The 22498-nt window shown below is 39.4% G+C and overlaps 2 protein-coding genes across 5 annotated transcripts in view; one reads left to right on the top strand and one right to left on the bottom strand.

Annotated features, from left to right (window-relative positions):
• The window catches only part of GIGYF2 (GRB10 interacting GYF protein 2), a 67833-nt gene that overhangs the window by 5193 nt on the left and 40142 nt on the right, over positions 1 to 22498 (top strand). For all 4 annotated transcript variants that reach the window (XM_032192914.1, XM_032192912.1, XM_032192913.1 and 1 more), the window contains exons 3-6: positions 102 to 197; positions 6583 to 6691; positions 13505 to 13616; positions 14410 to 14450. In XM_032192914.1, coding sequence (XP_032048805.1) covers positions 102 to 197; positions 6583 to 6691; positions 13505 to 13616; positions 14410 to 14450 — 358 coding nt within the window. The remainder of the gene's footprint in view (positions 1 to 101; positions 198 to 6582; positions 6692 to 13504; positions 13617 to 14409; positions 14451 to 22498) is intronic.
• On the bottom strand, positions 20311 to 22179 carry KCNJ13 (potassium inwardly rectifying channel subfamily J member 13). The gene is made up of 2 exons (XM_032192907.1): positions 21702 to 22179; positions 20311 to 20933 (listed from the first exon to the last, which is right to left on the bottom strand). Exons 1-2 carry the CDS (start codon positions 22177 to 22179, stop codon positions 20311 to 20313), a joined length of 1101 nt encoding a protein of 366 aa, XP_032048798.1.

Genomic DNA, 22498 nt, shown 5'->3' with positions numbered 1-22498 from the left:
ATTGATATATGCAAGAATTTTTATACTGTATGTGGCATCATCCCTGAAATGAAAGTATCGCGGTATTTCAAGTAACTGCCTATTATTTAATTTTCATATAGATACCTTCAGACCTTCTGGATAAGGAGTTTCTGCCTATTTTACAAGAGGAGCCCCTGCCACCACTGGCACTTGTACCTTTTACAGAAGAAGAACAGGTTTGTATCCTTACAGAGAGATACTGTTGTTGTTTTTTTAGTATGTAGATTGTCATTAGTGTAAAAGCAAAATGATGAGTATGCCTCTGTTGAAAAACCATAAAATTAGTTTTAACCTCAGATTTGAGATCAGTAGACTTCAGTCAGGGAAAAGGTTTCTGAAAGCAGTCTGTGTTGGCATAGCATCTAAATTATAGTCATACTCAATTACCTTAAATGTGAACAAATATTTTTCATAGAGTGTTCTGTAGATGTCAGAACGACTCATTACATCTAGGATCATCTTTTGAGAATTATTATTTTTTTAAAGTACACAGCATTTTGGTAAGTGAAACTTTCTCTACAAATTTGGAGCCACTTTCTGGGAAGTATTTTAATTCTGAAACTTAGTTTTTGGTCTTAGGGGAAAGAGTTGAAGTTTTTGCATGTTAAGCACCTTCTTAAGAAATGTGAACTTACGTATGTGAGCATCTTGTTTGGTTTCTGTAGGTGTAATTAGTTGGTGAACAAGAGTGAGAACAGGTAGTCCATGACAAGACTGTTTCAAGGATGGCTGGTCTAAGTAGTTTGAAAGCCCTTACTTTCAAGCCAATTCCTCGCAAGGAAAACTGTCTACCCTTCCCTGTCGAAATGCCTCTGATTTTTGACTCTGAATTGATTCCTTCAGTATGGCTTTCAGAAATTATGATTGTTGCTTTCTGGTTTGTCATTTCTTACAGTTTAGTTTTCTTACTTCAAAATTCTGTGGATTCTCATTGTTTTGGTTTTCTAATAGCAGAAATCTAGGTGCTTTTTACTGACTTGTGCAATTTGAATTTGATTTTTAGCAGGGAGTTGGGGAATGATGGTATTAGTTTCTTAAGATTTCAGAGCATCCTATTCCTTTGTCCTATGCTGCTCTGTTATTCCTGAGTTTTTCATCATCTTTGTGACTTGGTGTTCTGGCATATCCTCTTTACCTCTTCTGGAATTCCTTCTTCAGAGTTGGTTTATAGTTACTTTCTTTTTAGTATATTGTCCTCTGACATAGGGTGCTAATAGTTCAGCTTTTAATCAGCAGCCATGTTTAAGTTCTTGTGAATACACAATTGTAGTCTTAAAAGGCAGCTGAGATTGAAGATATGCTTCTAAGGGAAATCTTAGCCCATCTCCCATTCTCCAGTGGGAACAGAGGAAATTGTAGTAGTGAGCCCAGGAAATAGTCATCCACATTCAGAGTAGTAGCACACCAAAATATTGAACCTTTGTGTTAAATAACTTAGGACATTTTTTTTGCTGATGCATAGTGGAGTCCTTTAGTGAACTACAAGCCTCTTATGGTCAAAGGGGATGTTGACTTCTGGTCGTTGTCAAGATAGTATTCAAGAGGAATAATCAAGTGTAAGGCTATGCTATTGAAAGTGTGCTGAGTAGCCTCTTGGGTACAGATGGAGGTGACAGGTGCTTCTGAGCTTCAGGGATAAGATCTTAGAATCATGTCATGGAATGGTTTGGGTTGGAAGGGACCCTAAAGACCACCTAGTTCCAACCCCCTGCCATGGACAGGGACACCTCCCACCAGCCCAGGTTGCCCAGGCCCCATGCAGCCTGGCCTCAAGTGCTTCCGGGAGTAGGGCATCCACAACTTCTCTGGGCAACCTGTTTGAGGGCCTTAGAACCCTCACAATTAGCTATTAGGAAGAAATGTTTTTTTGAAATCTACCCTTTTAATTTAAAGCCATGAATTACCCCTTGTCCTATCACTGCACTGCATTTGTAGTCCTTCTCCAGCTTTCTTGTAAGCTCCCTTTAGGTGGAGCTCTGCTGCAGTTCCCCATGTTTCATGAGCCTTGAAAGCTTGTGACGAGTTGGTGTACAGTGTTGCTGTTTCCTACTGCTTGTATTCACTTTAATTATACATCAGTCTTCATGCTGGGCTTAACAGTACTCTGTAGTCTCCACAGAAGTAGTCTTCTGAAAGAAGAGGTCCATATTCCTTTTTTAAGACAGTCTTTTTAATGCTTTCTGAGGACCCTGAAGATGGGAACAATCTTGTTTTTTCTTAAGTGAATCTGGATCTTTTTTCCCTTTCATTAGTGATTTGAGTTGCCAGGCAAACAACATTTAAGCTATCAGAAATTCCTGGTGTGTGTACCATGTGATGTAATGTTCATCATCAAGGATGTATAGAAGATGTTTAATCAATCTTGAGGTGAATATGAACAGCTTTGGCACTAGTTGTGGCACAGGAAGGCTCTTTCAGCTAAGGCTGGTAAAGGAGAGCTTAAAACACCTTTGTTCTTATTCCATGAGTACTGAAGCTAATACTGTCATATCAAAACTTGAGGAACAGAGGTTTTGGAGTCTCATGGAGGACAGTGATCAGAACACAAATACTTCAGTATAGCTATGCTTAGTAGAACCTTTCAGAATAACTCTAGCCTTGGATTCAGAACAATTCTCACTTGGAGACCGAGAATTGTGCTCCCAGCGGTGTTTTAGTTGTGTGTGTGTAGTATGTCCAGAAAGAACTTGTTTAAATCAGCTTGAGATGGTACTTGTGCTATCTAGACTTCAATGATAGATCATAAAAACTATATGAATTTAACCTTAAATTTGTTCAGGCCTGTGAAATTTAAGAGAAGTCAGTACTTGGGACCAAAATATCCCTCATTACATTATCAAGATACACTTTGGACAGAATTGCTGTTTTTTTTTTTTTTTTTTTTAATCTCTTCTGTGGGAAGCAACTTCCCTGGTGTGGTGGTTTTACTCGGGTGGGTGGCTGAGTTCCACCATGGCTGCTCTCTCGCTCCCCCTTCTCAAAGGGAAAAGGGGAGAAAATACAATGCAAGGGGCCCAAGGGTTGAGATAAGGACAGGGAGATCACTCAACAATTATTGTAATGGGCAAAACAGACTTGGAGTAGGTAGATAGTAAGATTTATTGCCTATTAGTAACAAACTAGAGAAGTGAGAACTGAAAGAAACAAGAAATGCCTTTCCCCCATCTGCCCTCTTCTACCTCTTCCCCCTGAGCGATATGGGGGAATGGGGGCTGTGGTCAGTCTGTAGCACATTGTCTCCGCTGCTCCTTCTCTGTCACTTTCTGCCCCTGCTCCACATGGGGTCCTTTCCCAGCTGACCTGCCTGGGCTTCCCACAGGCAGCAGCTCTTCAAGAACTGCTCCAGATATGGGTCCGTACCACAGGGTCCATCCCTCAGGAGCACACTGCTCCAGCCTGGGTCCCCCCCGGGCAGCAACTCCTGCATGGACCCCTCTCCATGGGCTGCGGCTCCAGCACAGAATCTGCTCCGGCAGGGGTCTTCCACAGGCCACAGCCTCTGTCACTGCAGGGCCACCTGCTCCAGCGTGGGCTCCTCCACGGTCTGCAGTATGGACCCCTGCTCCACTGTGGTACTCCATGGGCTGCAGGGGGACAGCCTGCTGCACCAGGGGCCTCTCCACAGGCTGCAGGGGACGTCTGCTCTGATGCCTGGAGCACCTCTCCCCCTCCTTCTTCACTGACCTTGGCGCCTGCAAGGCTGTTTCTCACTCCTTTCTCTCCCAGCTGCTGTTTTGGCAGTGTTTTCTCCGCTGTCTTAAATCTGCTCTCACAGAGGTACAAACAGCATTGCTTATTGGTGTGGCTCTGGCCAGCAGCGGGGCCCTTATCTAATATGGGGCAGCTTTTACATTCTTCTCACAGAAGCCCTATGGGCCCCTGCTACCAAAACCTTGCCACGTAAACCCACTACACCTTGTGATGAGGATGGTGAGCTAACAGTCCAGCTGATTCACGTTATATTGAGTTGTAGTGTATGAGATGATAGGTTTGCCTGGAGTCTGTTTCCAAGGAACCTGTCCTGTGAAGGTTTTTGCAGGTTGCTTTTACAGAGGTTTCTGAGGTTTCCATCACTGATCACTGGCAATATGCAGCGTATGATCCTTTTTTTTTTTTTTTTTTTTTTCATGTTCCTGTTTATATTAGGAAGGAGTTCAGTTGTCTTAGTCTGAGAATTTGCTTGTTGAGTAAGGGAGTTTCAAGTGCTTGCTAAACATCATGGAGGTTTGTTTTTCTGTAAATGGATTCTGTTCCTTATATCTGTTTCTTGGAACATCCTCCATTTACTAGTAAAAAATGAATTGAGCCTATGTTTGGGGGCAACTTTGCCCTTTGGTGTCCATTGTCAGGGATGGATGCTCTCTGTGTAATATACTCATCAGCAGAAGGGTTTTCTTTTTTGGCTATGTTTTTTTATGTTACTTACTGTAATATTGCTATGTCAAATATTGTCAGGGACTTTATGAATATTGCATTTTCACCACAGCAAGCCACTTGTAGAGGGTTGGGGAGAGCTTGCTCAGGGTTTAGGCAGAGAAAAAAAGTGAATTTAAAATCTTGTTTTATTGGTAAAATAAGGCATTAGAAAAACTAAGTAAACTCTTATGCAAAACAATGAATCTGATCAATAGCTTACAGTTCTATCTGTAGTAAAATACCAGATGTAAACTGTAGGTGTGGTGTATGCTTTAGATGAGTAGAAACTTCCACAATACAGTTAGAGCTGGATCAGCTGTCAAAACTCATCTAGGTCTGAGTGAAAGCCAGAAAATTGCTCATCTTAAACATCCAAGTTGATCTGTGTTTGTATTGGCATCCAGATTTTCATGTCAAAAAAAATTACAAGATAATTAGAGATGAATGGAGAAGAAAATTAGATCATTACTTATAGAAACAGTGCTTAGTCGTGATCGTAAGTAATGATTTTTAAATGATGTTAAAAGAAATTTTCAATTCTTCATTTTTGAAGAAATGACTATGTGTACAAATGGCAGTTCAAGCAGTCCTCTGATCTGTGTGTTTTTTAAATCAAGAGAAATGATGGTATCCTGTTTTCCTGTCTTCATTATCAGCTACTCAGCTTACCAGCTCTTGTAAACAAAGGACTTTTCTGAATGGTGTCTCCTCTCTAGCTCTCTTTACTTTAAGGTCAAGAATTTTGTTTAGCTGCTCAATGTGCTTTGAGGGATGGCGTCTCCTCATCGAAGCCCACAGCTGGCATGTGTTGCTTTTAGTAACTTAATCTGTACTACAAAATAGTTCATGAGTGGTCAGGGCTTTAAAAAACAAACACATGGGAACAACAAACCAACAGTAGATTTCTTTTTTTCCGAATTCAGTTGCTCCACAAAAAAAGAAGTATCTGCAGCAGGAAAGGTGGTGCTTTGTGTAGAGGCAAATTGAGATGCTTCATTTTGACTTAATGTTGGAATGATTGCTTTAAATTTTAAGAGACAATAAATCTGACTTGACTTGTACTAACTGGAGACTGACCCTGCTGTTTTGCTATGCATAGTTGGTTTTTCTCAAATCTACTTAGCTACCAACTCTTGAAGGAAGATTTACTCTGTAGAAAGAACATACCAAGCAGTTAGGCCTGTTTCTGAAATAGGTTAAAATTCCTTCAGGTTCCTGTTGGCTTTGATGTTACCTATTTAGATTTTAAATAGAATCTAACTGCTTGTCTCGTTATTCTTTGAAGATCTTCAAAGTCATAATAATTAAGATGAGTTCATGTAAGCAATTTGCCTCTTCTGAGTTATGTCAAGGAGCCACAGAAAACTGTTTGGGATCCTTTGTATGTTACTTACAGCTAGTGTTTAGAGTGTGTGAATTCAGATTTGCTTGTAAATGTTTCTTGAGTGTGCTTTCTGGCTGTTTTCCAACTACTTGTGCTCAGAGAATGGGGTCAGATTTGGTTAAAATTATCCATTCTTTGTTGAAAGGGCTTTTTCTTCGGCTATTACTTACACAAAGTTGAATTTCACTTGTGTTCATTGTTTTACTAAAATAAGCATCACTTAAGTTTCACAAGCCTAGACATTGAGTTCTCCGCAAAACAAGTTACTCTTGTGATACATTTAGAAGGGGGGAAAAAAAGGACTTATTTCTACAAAAGGAAAATAGAAGCAGTAAATACAATTTTATTTAAGTCTGTTGCTCTGTGCATGTTACTCTTCTGCTTAAGAGGGGAATTTAGAATTGTTACTAATGCTGTGAAGTATAGGCAAGTATCAGTCACTCTTTGCATCTGAATGGCAGTGTATAAAGCTACTGATGTTCTAATGAGCCTAATTATCCAGTAAAGCAGTAGATGTTCACTTGCTACCGTTAGATCATGGAAATTTCAGGTAAGTAACTGGGAAGAACTAATATTGGTGAAGATTCTTTTATGGGCTGCTACTGCTGCTAATGGCTCCAAGGAATCCTTTTCAATATTAGTTAGTTGTAGAGTGTGTAATAAATGTAAGGAAAGCAGAGCTGGTATTGAGCTAAATTTGTGTAATGGTAAGTTTTCTTTTGTAATAGAATCTCACCTTGGCTCTTTCTTCTTCTTGGCAGAGAAATTTCTCGATGTCTGTAAACAGTGCCGCTGTCCTGCGATTGACGGGACGTGGAGGAGGAACGGTGGTAGGGGCTCCTCGAGGTCGAAGTTCCTCTAGAGGTCGAGGTGAGCTGTTAGTGGAGTGTGCTGCAATGTATGTAGGTGATCCAGGTTAAAGCTTCTCAAATATGTTAGATAAAGCTTAATAATAGCCAGTTTCTCATGCCCATTTTTTTCCCTTAAGACTTTATCATCATCATACTGGAAGGGATTCAAAGAATGAATATACTGAGTGATGGTTCTGCACACCACCTTAATGAGTGGTACCTGTTATGTGTCTTCATCAAATTGGGTGTGGAAAGCAAAAGGAAAGGTAGTTTTGAGAAGGAATAGGAAATTGGTTCAGAATGGTTAGAAATGACTTCAATAAAGATATAAAACCCAAATTTGTAGGGGAAGGAGACAATCTATAAATCTAGTTAAAACATTAAGATTGAAGTAGGTGCTGTTCAGTGTTCTGAATAGTAACTTTTGTCTGTTAACATGCCAAGAATAAAAGAAAAGGTAATGGAAAGACCTAATTTAATTTGTTTGGCAGAAGTTTGTCTTAGTGCATGACTATAGTCAGTATCTAAGCCTGGATGCCTTCAAATGTTTGCAAATGAATTGAGAAAATGTCTTCAAGCAATAAAGCAGTATCGCTAGATTGAAAACAAATTGTTAAACCCAGAATTTATCTTGGCAGTTCCCTTTCAATGTGTGTTCTGCTGCGAACACTGTTCTGTTTTTTTTGCGTATGAATGTGACTGGTTACATCTAGAATACTAGAAGCTACTAGCTTGAAAATAATAGGAGTGATCAGTCATGTAACCCCTGTCCTTATGGGTACTTCAGTAAGATTTCTTCTGTGGTCCTTTCTAACTTAATTTTTAAGGTCCCTAACTGGTGATGTTCTCAGTAACATCTTCAGACATCTTTCATGCATAATCTAAATGCTTGACTGAAATTTTTCTTTGACTTGATTTGTTCTCTCATTTCTGTTCTCACAGCTTAATCATGCTTCCTTCTTGGTTTATATCTTGTAGATTGTGTCCCCTCTCATGGCTGTTTCTCAGCCAAGGCATATACATCTAAGCTTCTATGAAGCTGTCTCTTGATGCCCTATGGCTTTGCCTTCCTTATTTATCACCATCTTTGTCCAAATGCTATGGGCTTTCTTAAAAAAAAAAAAAAAAAAAAAAAAAAGAGGGGGGATGTGTGCATAAGTAGATGTGGGAGTAAACTCTTATCTGTGCTTTGTTATTATGTGTGTATTTTGTTATTTCTGTTCTATGTTTGAAAGCTTGTTTTTTTTTTTTTTTTTGCTGTGTGCCCTGAATGTGCAAATTGCATTGTTACTCATTGTTACTATCCATGGTTAGCTCTCCCTAGGAATACTTATTTAGCTATTTTTCTCTAAATGCTTTAAAGCTTAATTCTGCAAGTGAAGTGAACACTGTTTAAAATTTGGTGATTTGAGATCATCTGACCACTAGTGTGCTTTCTAGTTCCAAGATAATTAAAACACTATGTTGCCTAACTCCCTTTTTTTATTTTTCCAAATTTCTTTTTTCTTTCATTTCTTTACCATTAACTGTGAATGTTATCCTTACACAGTGAGCAGTGGGTTTTTTAATTGCTCTTACTAGTTTCAGTGAGGTCACAGGGTTAAAGGTGGCAGGATATGGCTCCTAATCCAGAAGTTGCATTACTTAAATGTCTGTGTGGAGGGTATTTTGTCTGGCGATAGTTTGATTCATTACACTTTTGCGGACGAAACTTAAAATTTATGCAATATTGTTATAAAATTTATGCAATATCGCTAAGGCTGTTTGAAAGCTTCTACTGCATAAATATGGGTGCTTTCATACTTATTTAAGATATGTTAAGAAATATTATCTCAAGAACTCTGCAGAATTTTTCTCAGTTTTGTTTTCATCCTCACTTCATCTTTTTCTTCATTTTACGATTCTTTACATGCTGTGCTAGTTAGTCTACTCTGTCATTCTTATCTTCTGCTGAGCTGTAGAGGACGTGCTTCTCCACCTTACCTCATTCATTTTCCATTCTTGATACAATTTGAAATAAATTAAGGAGCTTTCCCTCTTCCCTTGATCCTCACTGCAACTTTTTGTTCACTCTTCCCATAAGCAATTAGCTTTGGGATTTAGGCATGATGAGTCTTCCCAAATTTCTCCATCTCAGTGAACATATCAGGGTTTCTGCTGAGACAGAATTTTACATTCTTAACAATTTCACACAATGTTATTCTATTTGAGGACTTCGTAACAGGTACTTCTGAAATACTCAGCCTAGGCCTAATAATGAGTACCTTGTAAAAGTAACAGGTGGCTTGCAAACAGCAAGCTTTAAATGCATTTGTTTTGTCAAGCTACAATGAAAAGGACATGGATATTTTTTCAGAGCTTGTTCACAGAATGAATTGCCTCACTTAAGAGTTGGAAAACATTTTTCTTTATTGCCATACAAAATTGCCTGGATTCTAAAGGTTATCTGGTACTTTTAATACGCTTTACATCATCGTATGCAGCAAAGCTGTTGCTGACGGAATTTCCTCTTCAGCTTTACCAAAACAAGCTTACTGTCTTGAAATGACTTGCGCAACCGTAACTTGAGGGAGGAACTAGCATGTACAACTAGAATTGTTAAGTTCTCTCACTGAGGCACAAATCACAGAGTTGTCAGTGTTTGGGAGAGGGAGTCTGTTACAAAGATGGGTGAAAAGGGAAAAACAAACAAACAAACTTCTATCAGAGGTTCTTGTTAGAACTCCTAAGTGTGACTTTACTTGCTGCCATTTAATGCTGCAACATACCACTCTGTAAATACCTTCTCTGTAGTCATCCCGTTTTCATGACAGTGGTTGCATGTAGCTGGTGTGAAGATGATTACCATGTGGCAGGCAGTGTGATTTTTGTTTAATATTACTGACCATACACTGAATTACAGCTCGGTGTTACTGTCGAAACCATCTGCAGTTTCGAACTGCCATTGGTAATACTGCGTGTCCTGTGTTCACACATAAATCCCAAGCTCTTGATTCAGTTCTGAAGCTGTATTCTCCAAAGAAAGCCAAGCACTCGCACGTGACCTTGTTCCTAATTGACTTGTTTGCCTGGGAGCTCCCTGTGGTGTGCAGTTAAGCCCATGCTTTGTGCTGGTGGGACTGGAATGTCAGCATTCGTGAATAAGAGCCTCAGATGAGAAGGGATTTAAGTAGTCCCAGGAATGGGCTGCAACCTTACAGCCACCTTGTTTTGCAGCTGATCTGCTTTTTGGTTAAGACCATTACGAAGGCTGCTTTGCTTTCCGTTAGAGCTCTGTCCCTCTCATTTCCCCTTTATAATCTGTCCTTGCTGTTTTCTTCAAAAGCATGCAAATGGTGCTGAAGTGGAAACTTCTCACTTATACCTGAACAGCTACAATTGATCAACAACTATCTTGCTCTTCCTGTATAACTCTGGTAGTAGATGCTGAACTCCAGTTGTCCAATGATTTTAAAAACTTACTTGTTGCATTGCTTTTTTATAATGACAGTTAAAATGACTGTACTGCTTCTTGCCCTTTTGCTTTTGTCTTTTATGTCTTCCTTGAATTAAGACCTGTCTGTTTTTTGGGTTATCTATTTCTGGCTATTATGATTCCAATATCCAGTGGACTGAGGTCCTCATGCTGAGGTTTTAAAGGAATTACTGAAGTCAAAATGACACAACTGCTTTATTCAGCTCTCTTATTGGAAGGATTTATTGATGTTTATCGAGTTTATTCAATACTTCCTGTTCAACATGTACATTCAAAAAGTCTGCTCCCTGTAATCCAGACAACTTCTTGGAAGTAAGTGGCATGCTATTTAAAATTAGCACGTGGTTCTAGATTTATTATCCACAAACAGAAAAGGCACAGTGTGGCAAACAGTGTGCTTATGTGTGGTTTCATCCTCACTGCTGGCTTTATATTTTTTGTTCTGATATCAGTATTACATGTCCCAGTGTGTGCTTTCTGGTCATCTGCTTAATCTACTTGCTGAGCAACCGACTTCACCAACACAGCTACCTGTCTCCTGTAGCCTGGCAGAATCTGTTTCAGTGCAGCGTGGCTCTCATGCAGCGGTCTAGTTGGCTCCTGCTGTAGGTACACATGTGCCTGGCTGAACACCTGGGCAGTGTCCCCGCAAGAGAGCGGTGGCGGTGGGTGGCAACACGGCCAGGACAGAAGTGGCTTCAGTAGGTACTGCCCAGTAGTGCATGGTATCTGTACCACTGGTCCATAGACAGACTTAAAGTGAGTTGCTGTGATCATATGGTTTTGTTTGGATTTTTTTCCAAAGTTTTCTTTTAATTCCAACTGTTTGGGTGGTTGCTTGAGCCCAGCTGAAATACTGGTGAACCTTGTCATAGAGAGGTGGGTGGAGAGGGGTAAGCAGGCTGTTTTTTCACGTACCTGCAAAGCTGACATCAGCTGTCCTGCAGTTAAAACAACTCTGATGCTTTTCTTTCCCCTATTCAAGTCATTTGCCTTCGTTTGCTAGCCTTCTGCCTGCTAGTTTTGTGTCCAATATTAGTAATTGGCGTGCATTCAGATGTAAGGGGAGCACTACAAATGTTGCTGTCTTTCACTGTGAGAACAGAAAAGGACATCTGCTTTTGTAGGGAAAGCATGCAACTTAAAACTTCTGCTACCTCAAAGAGATGAGCTGAATCTGTCTTAATTCTGTTTTGGCTCGGATTGCCTGTGTCTTTCTCTTGTGAGCTGTTTTCACTTCATTATTTTATGTGGGAAGGAGGAAGAGAGCTTTCCTGTAGTGAGGAAACTAGACAAAGGTGCTATTGCGAGAGATGCTTAAAACTCCTTTAGCTTTTTATCTGTGGAGAGTCACAGGATATTAGGGGACCCATCATGCCTTAACTGAATAAACACTCTGTGCATCTCTTGGTGTTATATCGTGTCTTTGCACTCATCTTTATTGTCAACCTTGTAGTATCAGAAAACCCCTAGTGAAGGTATTTGTTAATAGTACAGGCACTGGTCTGATGCTAATTTATTCTCTTTTCTTGAGTGCTCAGTTGGCTCCTCTGCATCCACCTGAGTTTACACAGAACAGAAATGCTCAGTCAGATAGGGATTCATTTTACTCAATAATTGTCTCTTGTAACATCCAAAAGCAGGTGACTTGACAAGAGATTATGGTTGCATAAAAATACAAAGGTGAAATATTACAGAAGTGCTCACTTTCCAGACATATGCAGCTCAGTGCATTTCCTGAGCCAGATGTAGTCTTTGTGTTTAGTTAACATCAAGATATTTCTTTCATAAGTTTCATCCACTCTTCATCTGGGTTTGTGAACTTGAAGCACCCCTAAGACCCAGTGGCAAAGAAGTACACATCTCTGTGATGAATTGCTCCACCACTGAACTGCTTTTCTGGTGTTAGGAAACCTAATAGTTCTGTTCAAACAGGATGTTTAAAACCCCCTTTCTGAAGCACAAGGAAGAATATTAGACAGATTTTATTTGGCTTCCCCATATCTGAGCACCTATTTTTTTCTCTTGCTATCTGGCAGGAAACTTTTTGCAAGAGGTTTTCTATAGAGTAGTAGTGACATTTGTTGCAGCTGCCTTAATGATTTCCATTTAAAAATATTTTTAGTGTCATTTAAAAAAAAAAAAAAGCCTTAAATTTCTTGTATCCTGGAGTCTTCAGATTTCAGATTAAGCAGTTTGTTACCATTACTTTCTTCAGAAGACTACAGAGACTGGAATCTGTTCTCAGGGTGTTTATTTCCTGCTTCATTTGATCATTCTGTCTTGTCTTACTACTCCAGATTGTGGGCCTGGTTCGTCAGTCATCCTTAGAGGTGTTTGCTTTCTTTAAGCCTGGAAGCGTGAAAGGATTGAGGTTTGTGATAGTTTTACAGACGAGAATTCTTTTTGTCAGGTGCTTTTTAGGCTTTTGGACTAGGCTGTGTAGGGGTTGCATGTATATGTAGGCAAGAAATTATCCTGACAACTAGCTGATTGATTTGTTTCACTTTTTCTTTCCATTGGATCCCTGAAATGGTAAGTTAGCTGACTTGAAAAACAAACAATCAAAAACTCTCACTTCTGCTGCTGTAGCAGTCTGTAGAGCAGTGCCTGTAATCTTCTGTAGATTTGGAAACTTTACCACAGCCAGTAATGTAACCCATGCTGGAAGTTACCTTGAAGCTCTGGGGGTATGGGGGTGTTGTTTTCTCTTTTCTTTTTTTTAAACCAAACACTGAAGATGTGCTTCAAGATGCTTTACACTTGAAGATACCTCTGTAACTTTCTGTCTTGAGGCTTGATACTTGATAGCCACCTACAGAGAATCACTTCTTCAGAAAGTGAGGATGCAAATATTTATTCTGTAGCTATTGGGGTTCTTCGTGTTGTCTTGCTATACCCATCCTGTGATTCTTCTTTTCTTCCTGCTGCTCCTGGTGAAGCTTCCTTCTCCCTTGTTAGCCTTGATAGTAGTAGTACATCTGCCACATAGCACCCTTATACTGGATGCTGCTGTTAAGCTGTCTGATTTTTGTGTTTTTGTGAAGTACACGTGTGTGGATGTTTTGTGACCAATGCATCCTTGTTTCTGTTGGGTAAGTACATGTTCTGTGTTTTTCTGCATAGCATTTATTACAGAATTGTTTTCCTGTTCAGTCTGATCTTGTGCTTCTTGATAAGAGTTTTTGTATAAGACTTGTTCTCGAGTCTATTCTTTTTTCCCTTCTATCTCAGATTTTATTGGGGCTTAAGACTGCAAGATTAGTTCACAGGGATACCAGGAAAGGGCAACCTACCTGACTTTCTCAACTTCTATTACTATTTGTTCAAACAGTTGTGTTTTTTTTGTCTTTTCAGGCAGAGGCCGAGGAGAAAGCGGTTTCTACCAAAGAAGTTTTGATGAAGTGGAGGGTGGATTTGGGCGAGGAGGGGGCAGGGAAATGCACAGATCACAGAGTTGGGAGGAAAGGTAACAGAAAACTCTAGACCTTAAAGTTCTGTATATACATCTTTTGAGCTTCCATTTGTGCCTTTTGACTTCATAAAAATATTTTAGGACAGTTGCTCAGGCATACGAATGGAGCATCTGAATTTCTAAGGTGGAGCTGTTACAGTAATGTTTCCAGAAACGTAGGAACAATTAAAGAGCACTTTGCCAAAGTGTTTCTCTATTGGTTCTCTATCAGTTTCCTGGGAAGAAGAAACTGCTTAGAGAATATACATTATGGGAGCTAAAATGGAAGTCAGTAACTTGTGGGGTGAATATGTGGATTTCTGAAGGATTCAGTTCATTTTTTTAATCTTGATACTGTTCTGTTGATGATACTTAGGACCACGTTTCAAAACACATTTATTTGCCAATGAATACATGTGTATTGGTGTTCCTGAGAATTTCAGTTGTCATTTGGATCTTTAAGGATATTGTCCACACAGAATCATAGAATCATAGAATATCCTGAGTTGGAAGGGACCCTTAAGGATCATCAAGTCCAACTCTTGACACCGCACAGGTCTACCCAAAAGTTCAGACCATGTGCCTAAGTTCACAGTCCAATCTCTTCTTAAATTCAGACAGGCTCGGTGCAGTGACCACTTCCCTGGGGAGCCTGTTCCAGTGTGCAACCACAGGTCTGACTTTAAAAAATTATTAAATAAAAAAGTTCCACTACCAAGCCAAAAAAAACACACACACCAAAATTCATACCTAAAATGAATGGAGTAGTTCTCAAACCTCATTTGAAACTTCTGTTCTGCCTTTCTAGGGGAGACAGACGCTTTGAAAAACCAGGGCGAAAAGATCCAGGTATGGTTTTGTTACTCTGTGTGCAGAAAATGGGAGGGAGGTGCAGGGGCGTGTTTTGGGGAAGGGACCTATGTGTACACAAACCTTTCCTAACTGTTTCAGGTGTATCCCTGAAACAGGTGTATCAGGTGTTCATGGTACTGTGCTGCTTTACTCTGAATGTGTTTTCAGCTTTGCTTTTTTTCTGTCTTGTTTTCAGTATTAGATATCTTCATGTTTTAGGGAATAAACCTGCTGCAAGTAGGTTCTGTTTATTCAACCAAGGTGCGATGTCTATAGTTGAAATTAAACTCCTGCATGTCTGAGAAGAGCCTTTATTGATTGATGGGCACTCTGTGGGAGTTTGCCTTTTAAACACACCTTTTCAGTGCTCTTGGCCTGTGCTGTTTTGATACCTAGAACTTCTGGGCAGTGTGAACCTGCTGATTTTTGAATGCTTGCTGGTGTGTGGTAGATTTACTGGCAGCGTGAGGTTCCCATGCTTATAGAATGAATGCCTGTCAAATTAATTAAAGGTGTCATACAAGTCCTCTGTTCATTTAATCTGTTTCCCCCTCTCTCCCAGTAAAGGTGAGAGAGTGCACCACGAAGTGTACCTGCCATGTTTCTCATTGTATTTCTTGGCCACATTTAGGCAGAATAACGGGTGACTAATTTTGACCCAGTGTATTTGCTGGAGTATTCACCTGAACTTGAGTTGTCTGGGAGGTGAAACATATCTAATCAGGTAAAAATCTATACTTGGTGAGTAGTAAGAAGGAAGTTCTTTGTCAACTGAATATAGCACAAGTGCGCTGACTTCTGTTTCGTGGGGTCATGCATTGGTGGTTCTCTGGTATAATCTTGCCCTTTCTGTGTGGATGGTTTCCACATGCATGTACTGCAGCTGTGCTTAGTGAGAATTCTTCTGCTACTGAAAGCTTGCTCATAGCCTTGGCTTTTTATTGCCCACAGGGTCCTTTAGGCTTTGCTGAAGGAGTCCTGGCTAAACAGCTTCTGTAGTGCATTTGTTAGTAAAGCATAGGTTGGGAAAGATGGTAGCAGGTTGTGTTTTAAGACAAAAAAGATTCGTTTGCAATTAGAAATTGATAGGAATGCGTTTTAATTCCTGATCAGCAGTCTGTATTTTTTGCTGGAAGAATATATTTTTTAATTATGTTAATCTTCCAGATGATCATGGTGGCACATGCTTTAGGTGTCTTATTACCATGTTTGCTTTCAAAGCCATTTGATGTTCTCTCCATGTATGTGTTGATTTTTGATAACTTGAAAGAATGTTTTTTTTTCCTGTGTTTTCAAATTGAAAAACAAACTAAGATGTTGCTAGTTTTCCTCATCCTTTGTTTTACTTAAAACAAGTTAATCTTAAAATAGCATGAGATGGCCTTTTTTTATTGCCAGTTGTGAAATGTGTCTTTTAGTATCTATTTATATTCAGAGACCTTTTGGGGAGGAAAAAGGAAAAGGGGGGGGGAGCGGAAGGGGTAAGTACTGCTGAGACTTGAGGACAACATTTTTTTTTTTTAAATGAAAGGCAAATGTAGAAACAGCAGAAATATCTACCATAGTAGATTGAGTTTCATTTATTTAGCCCCTTTCTGCTCATGTGATAAATACTTCCAGATCCATACTGAACAATGCACCACGTTTATGATTAAGACTGTGATGAAAATATTGTCTGTCACTTCAGGATGAGATGCACCTCTCAACTGAAATTGTGAACTTCAAGTGTGCAAGTTGTCCTATACTGAAGCTGACTTGTGCCTGAACGTGGGGTGTTAAGGCTTCACCTACTGTTTGTAACAACAGCTAGTGATCAGGACTTAAAATGCAGGTTCTGTGAATAATTTTCTGAAGATGGTATCCACTTGTGCTTTCTTGCATGTCCTGCTGTATTGAGAAGGATGGGTTGTTTATTCTCAAGTTTTGAAATGGTAGTACCTGATTGCTCCTCCTCTAAGTCTCTTGTTCTATTACTCTTCTAGTTTAATCTTATTTGGCCAAAATCTCTGTGGCACAGTGTGATAGAGGCAAGAGACAATCTTTTTGAGGTCTTAGTGTAAAATAATTACTCTAACTAGTCATTAATGTATGTTTCTCTATTGCTGTTTGAGATTAAAGGCCACAGAAGTGGGAGGACTGTTTCTCTCCTCTTTACCTTCAAAGAGAAATATGGTGGAGAACACAAATATTAACAGAAGGTGTTGGTCTGTTTTGACTCAAGTCTTGATTAATAAACAGTGTTATGTAAATGCTTTCCAATCACAAAATACTTTGAGCAAGAAGTAGGGATGCTGATATGCCAAAACCCCCCATGCTAATACTAGGCACTAGTAGACCACTCATATAGCAGTTGAAGCAGAAAGATAGAGTGAATTGACATGCCGTTTACCAGTTTTGCTGTGCTTCAGTTTTTCATTGCTCTTTTGTAGGGCCTTAGATCAGCCTCAAATTACATAAATTACTGGGTTGTCAACTTCTCATTCTTTGTTCAGGGTGATCACAAAATAACAGATCCAATATGAAACATTTCTGGGCATTCATAATAAATGACAGTGTAAGAACCCTTCAATTAAAAATCATCAGGTTAAAAAAGTAGTAGACCTGCAGTGGAGAACTGCTTTCCAAATGTGATGAATATACTGTTCTTAAAAGGCTTTTCAGCACTCGTAACAGTTTGTAAGTTCACACGTACGTGATTCTCAACATAAACAGTGATATCTGTTCCAGGTTTCAGTATGAAAATTAAAGATGCATGAAGTATTTGAGAGTTTCTGTTGCAGGTTGTCACAGTTCTGTCAACCTTCATTGACAACGCAAATTGCTTCTGGAAGGCTGAGGCCATTAGCAAAGAAAATAAGCAAGTTGTTTTCCTGATCACAGCTGTCTTTTAGAGCTGCACAAAAGCTGCTTAATTTTCTGTGCAACCTCTTGACTAATACCAGCTTAGTAGCTGAGGGGATTTGATTAGTTACCAGCAATTACACACTGGTAATAAATAATTGTAATGTAGATTAAACTAGACATTTAGAAATTCATTTGTGAAACCTGATTGAATTCTGTTTAATATGTATTTACTGGTTAGGTTAAAGAAGCTTGAATATAAAAAGGGTGCTCAAGTGAAGATACAAAGGGTGTTGAATTGCTTTGAACCATGCTTTCACTTCCTTTACCTTGCTTATTTTTCTTCCCTACCTTGCTAGCAAGAGGTATCTGCGAAGAAGGTTCATCATCAGAGGGCTCTCAGTGTTAGTGCAAGTATAGAATGCGATTCTGTTGCATCAGAGCTAATCAACAATTCTTCTAGGTTTGTATTTGGATCTGGGCCATAGTGTATTTCCAATATTTCATGAGACATCCACAGCTCACCAAATCAGCAGAATTGTAAAAGTAATAGTGGTGATCTGTCTACCTCTTGTTTTGTAGCTATTCTGAAATAACTACAGTTGTCTGTATGTCTAACTTGCTTCAGTAGTATTCTTCAGCTGTACATTCCAAAATGTAATGTGACACTGCATCTAGCATATACTAAACAGTTTTTTCTTTATATGTGCTGCTGTAGCCACTTTTAAACCAGATCTATAAATAGAAAGTGATTTGAACAGGACAACTTGGAAGTCTCAAGTCAATTTAGAAATTGACCTAAGCAACCTATACTTGGTGATTAGATGCTAACTGAAATTAGAAATAGTTTTTTATAACTTTGGTTCTAGAAGGTGAGATTACTGTGCCACTCTATTGGGATTATACATCTGAATTTTAGAATAATTGGTTTGTTTGAGACTGGAGTATGTGAGATACAGAAAAAATACATCACACAAAACACTGCTCTTCATTAATTCATGGAAGTAATACTGACACAAATCTGTTCTTCTGCTCTTGTACCTGGTTCTTAATTTGTAAGACTTTTCTCAATGCATTATATTGGCAGAGGATATGAGACATGAAGAAAATGCTGTTAGGAAATACTTGACAGTTACTGGTGCTGATAGAAGGGTGGACGGAAAGATCTTTAAATTGCATGTGGGGTCAACAATGGGAAAGTAGGGATGAAGGCAATGTAATATGATGATGTTACTCTGTAAGCTCCACAGTGTTTGTGAGTACTTCCATGTAAAAACTAAATTCCAAGAAAGACTTTGAGAATATCTGTAATAAAACCAGATACCAGATCTCTCTTAAGATCTTGAATGTAGGCAGGCAATTTTTAACGAAATTTGGGACGAGAGTGGAATTGCACTGAAGACACAGGCCCTCTGCCTCTTTCTTCCCCCCTTTGTGAAATGGCTCTCTGGGGCTGCTGTTTCCATTTCCGAAGAGGGTGACTCTGTAGTGACTACAGCAGTTGCTGGCACAGAAGAGTTGTGCTGTATTTTCAGTCATCACATCATAGAGATTTGGAAGTGTGGACCGTAAGACCAAGTGGCTTTTTGCTCAGCTATTTTGCATTGTGAATACATTTCAATTAAATGAATTTTGAGGCTTGAAGAATTGAGTTAATGGTATCTCAACAGATGGCTTCAGACCTTTTTTTTTCTTTTCTTTTTTCCTGCTGTTGACCGATTAAGTAAAAAGGAAACATGTTTGGTAGAGTATTTGATTCGTAAATGAAAGTTATCTGTGCCATCTTTGTTTCTGAGAAGTATCTTTTACCTTTGAAAGACAACTTGTACTTTTTTTGTAATTTGACTGTTCAGATATGAAAAATCATAATAGATGTTGCTTTTGTTAAGAGTTTGTAAACAGAATGATGGATAATTATTCATGCTTTAGCTTTTTAAATTATTTAGAATGTCTTAATTATTGAGATTGTCTTAATTGCAGTAGACTTACGAGGCACTTAAATACGGAAGTCTCATGTACAGTTTGTTTTAATTTTTTATTTTAAAATTGATTCAAGTGTCTTTGTAAATACTTCTGTGCTGTGTGTACAGGCAGGTATTGATGAAAGCATGGAATATAAATGGATGCAGTTCTCTTTCTCATGTGGGCGTAGTGTATCCTCCTGGGTCACACCTACTTGAGACAAGCTGCGCAAAGCTGAGAACACATGAAATCTATTGTCCTTTCGAAAGAGCACATTAACTCATTTAGAATAGTTTGTTTTCCACTCCTAAATAACTTACTCATTGTTTCCAAATGCAAAAAAAAAAAAAAATTCACTGCAGCATTTGCCATATGCATCAAGATTTTTTAATAGCGTCTTCATAGACCTATCTTGAGATGATGTGTTCTCCTCTTACTTGAAAGAATGAAGAACTACAGTTAGTATTTACAATTTTAACTAACAAGCAAGCACAGCAGGGGTGCTTTTCACTGCCATGAGAGATTGGCAGTACTTTTGAAGAGTCAGTTCAGCCATCTGAAAACTGATATAACCCCGTATCCCCAAAGAGTTAAGAACAGAAAAATTAGGGTCTCGGATCAACTGAATTGCTTATCCCAGTACTAACGTATTTACTGAATGACCCCGTATTGGTTTAGAGTGATTTTTTTTTCTGTTGTTGCTGTCCTTCGTGTCACAAGCTGTTCAATTAGGACTTTGTTTAGCTTTGGAGGTCTCTCCTTTTCAGGGTCAGTGCAGCTTTAATCATAGTCTGGTGAATTCAGCAGGTAGCTCTTTTAATTTCCCAGAATTAGTACTGTGATTCTTGTACCTGACTTTGTTCTAGGTGATTAATCCAGTCTCTCCCCAGCTTACATGGGCATACCAGTTCTCCTCGCTCTTCATATCACCTTGTAATTAGAATGATGGGAGTATGAGAAAGATGGTGGCAGCCAAGGACGGATGGTTGTAAATGGGACCTGAAATTTTAATGTAATAATTAAAAAAAAGCACAAAGTTCCAAGTCTGTTCGATCTATTCTGTGAGGCCAGTCTCAGAGAGCTGGAAGCTGTCAGCATGCTGTCCGTTGATGCGGATCTCCTTGGCAGTCCTTTTGGGACTCTTCGAGTCAGCCACAGCTGGGAACTCAGGAATAGTCTTGTCAAAATTCTCCATCTTGATCTGATACTCACCTTTGGCACTGCGGGCTAGCACAGCAGCAAAACGATGGTACAGCATGATTTCTGAGGGGAGGTAGGATGTCCTCCTTTGACACATTTCTCCAGTACCCTCCTGCACAGCCGACAGAAAGATGACCAGCTCGAAATGGTGAGCAGCCTCTCTTTGGAGGAGAGCAGCCAGTGGGCTGGATGGAGTGATAGAGTGATAGTAGGTCAGTGGAAAGGTGAAAAAAGGGCACTCGCCTGAAGTAATGCTGTCTAGGTGGAAGTCAATGCTAGTTTGGTGCAGCTGACCATTCTCCTGTTCTTGGTAAAGAATAGCAGAAATCTGGACACTCATGAGCGGGCTGGAGCGTGTGTTGGCCACCTGGAACATGAGGTATGGCTTCCCCTCCATGTGTGTCACCACAGCAGAGCGGGTGAAACGGATGGAGAACGCCCGGTTCTTCGGTCGGGCAATCTTTGCCACAAAAGCACCTGTGTCGTGGGAAGGAATGTGGTGAATATGAGCATTGTGCCTGGGTTGGTTGGCTACAGTCACTGAGCTAGGTAAAGCAGTCCAAAGAATCAAAAACAGACTTGAGTGCATGTGGTCTTCCTAGTGTCAGCCTGTGTTGTTTGAAAATTTAGGCTGTTCTCTTACTATGTACTATAATTAGCAAGAGTACGTAATCTTGGCAAGCTACCACTGGAGAAGATATTTCTTCATGTGCAGTAAACCTGTTTATTTAAAGCTACTGAAATACTTTAAACCTGAAAATTATTTTAAGAAACTTAAAATATCTCCAAATGACTGTCACCCTAATTTTTTTTGTTACATTGGGTACTGGGGGATATTGAGTTAAAGATGAATAAAAATCTCATCAAAAATACTTCACCTAGACAAAAATAAACTTTATAACTATTAATCAAAATAAATTGACTTTATACATTTTAATTCCATTGAGAAGAATCTCTCCTCATGGAGAGGTCATGGTATAAGAAGTTATTTAAGAGTGTAAAGTAGGGAGCTACCACAAGTATCAAGCAACGAATAGTGGAACTTTCTAATACAAATCTTGTTACCACCTAATTTATGCCTTTTAGCGAAAAATTTAACATTACATAGCTAAAATCTCATTATTCTTTTAGTGACTGATCTGAGCTCTTTTTTCTCTTAAATATCACTGATATTTATTTCTGACTTCATTTATTTAATGGCTTCATTAAACCTACTGTAGCTAAAGATTGAATGTGAAAGGTTACCTGTGATGAAGGCTTCCAGCATGAGCCCCAGGACCATCTGTATTGCAAGCAGGGCAATAGCACTAGGACAGTCCCCGCTTGGGAACATAGTGCCATAACCAATAGTGAGTTGTGTCTCCAGTGAGAAGGAGAAGGCAGCTGTAAAACTGGTGATGTACTTGACACATATAGTGTGGTTGTCAGGTGGAGAATCATGGTCCAACTCCAGGTCCCCATTCATCTCGGCTAGCACATACCAAAGCACTGCAAAGACTAGCCAGTGAATGACAAAAGAAGCGGAAAAGACAAGCATCATCCATCTCCAGCGCATGTCCATTAATATTCCCCATGCATCTCGGAGGTATGCCAGACCTTTTCCTTGGGCACCGTCCATCTGGAGCGTGCTGTGTCCATCCTTCGTGACCATCCTCAGGTATCTTTGGGTCAGGAGGGGAGCACTGGATTTGGTGTTATTGCTCTCTATCATATCTGTTCTCATCTTCTGGAAAAGAGAAAAAAGGAAAATAGTCTGATAGAATGCAGCCTATTTGTATTTTGCCTAATGTTCACAGTTTTTGACACATCAGCAGGGGTTGAAATACCACAGCCAACAAAGGAGGGCTTATACATTGCAATCCGGAGAAGATTAAATCAGGAGCTTGGAGTGGAATTTACCACTGTTTGTGGTAATACTTTGCTAAAAAAGATTAAGTTTAAAAATCTGACTACTTTTCAAGTTTTCCCTGCTTAGTCATTTATGTAAAACTTGCATACTTTACCTTCCTAAATTTATATTTGAGTCACGTGCTTTAACTATT

The sequence above is a fragment of the Aythya fuligula genome, chromosome 9 (genome assembly GCF_009819795.1).
Source record: "Aythya fuligula isolate bAytFul2 chromosome 9, bAytFul2.pri, whole genome shotgun sequence".
In the NCBI taxonomy this organism is placed as follows: Eukaryota; Metazoa; Chordata; class Aves; order Anseriformes; family Anatidae; genus Aythya; species Aythya fuligula.
Note: the sequence above shows the minus strand (reverse complement) of the source record. Positions and strands in the feature narration are given on the sequence as shown.

Coding starts and splice junctions, on each gene's coding strand:
- KCNJ13 (XM_032192907.1), bottom strand. CDS start 22,179: ATGAGAACAGATATGATAGAGAGCAATAACACCAAATCCAGTGCTCCC. Junction 20,934..21,701: donor GCTGGAAGCCTTCATCACAG/GTAACCTTTCAC, acceptor CCCACGACACAG/GTGCTTTTGTGGCAAAGATT.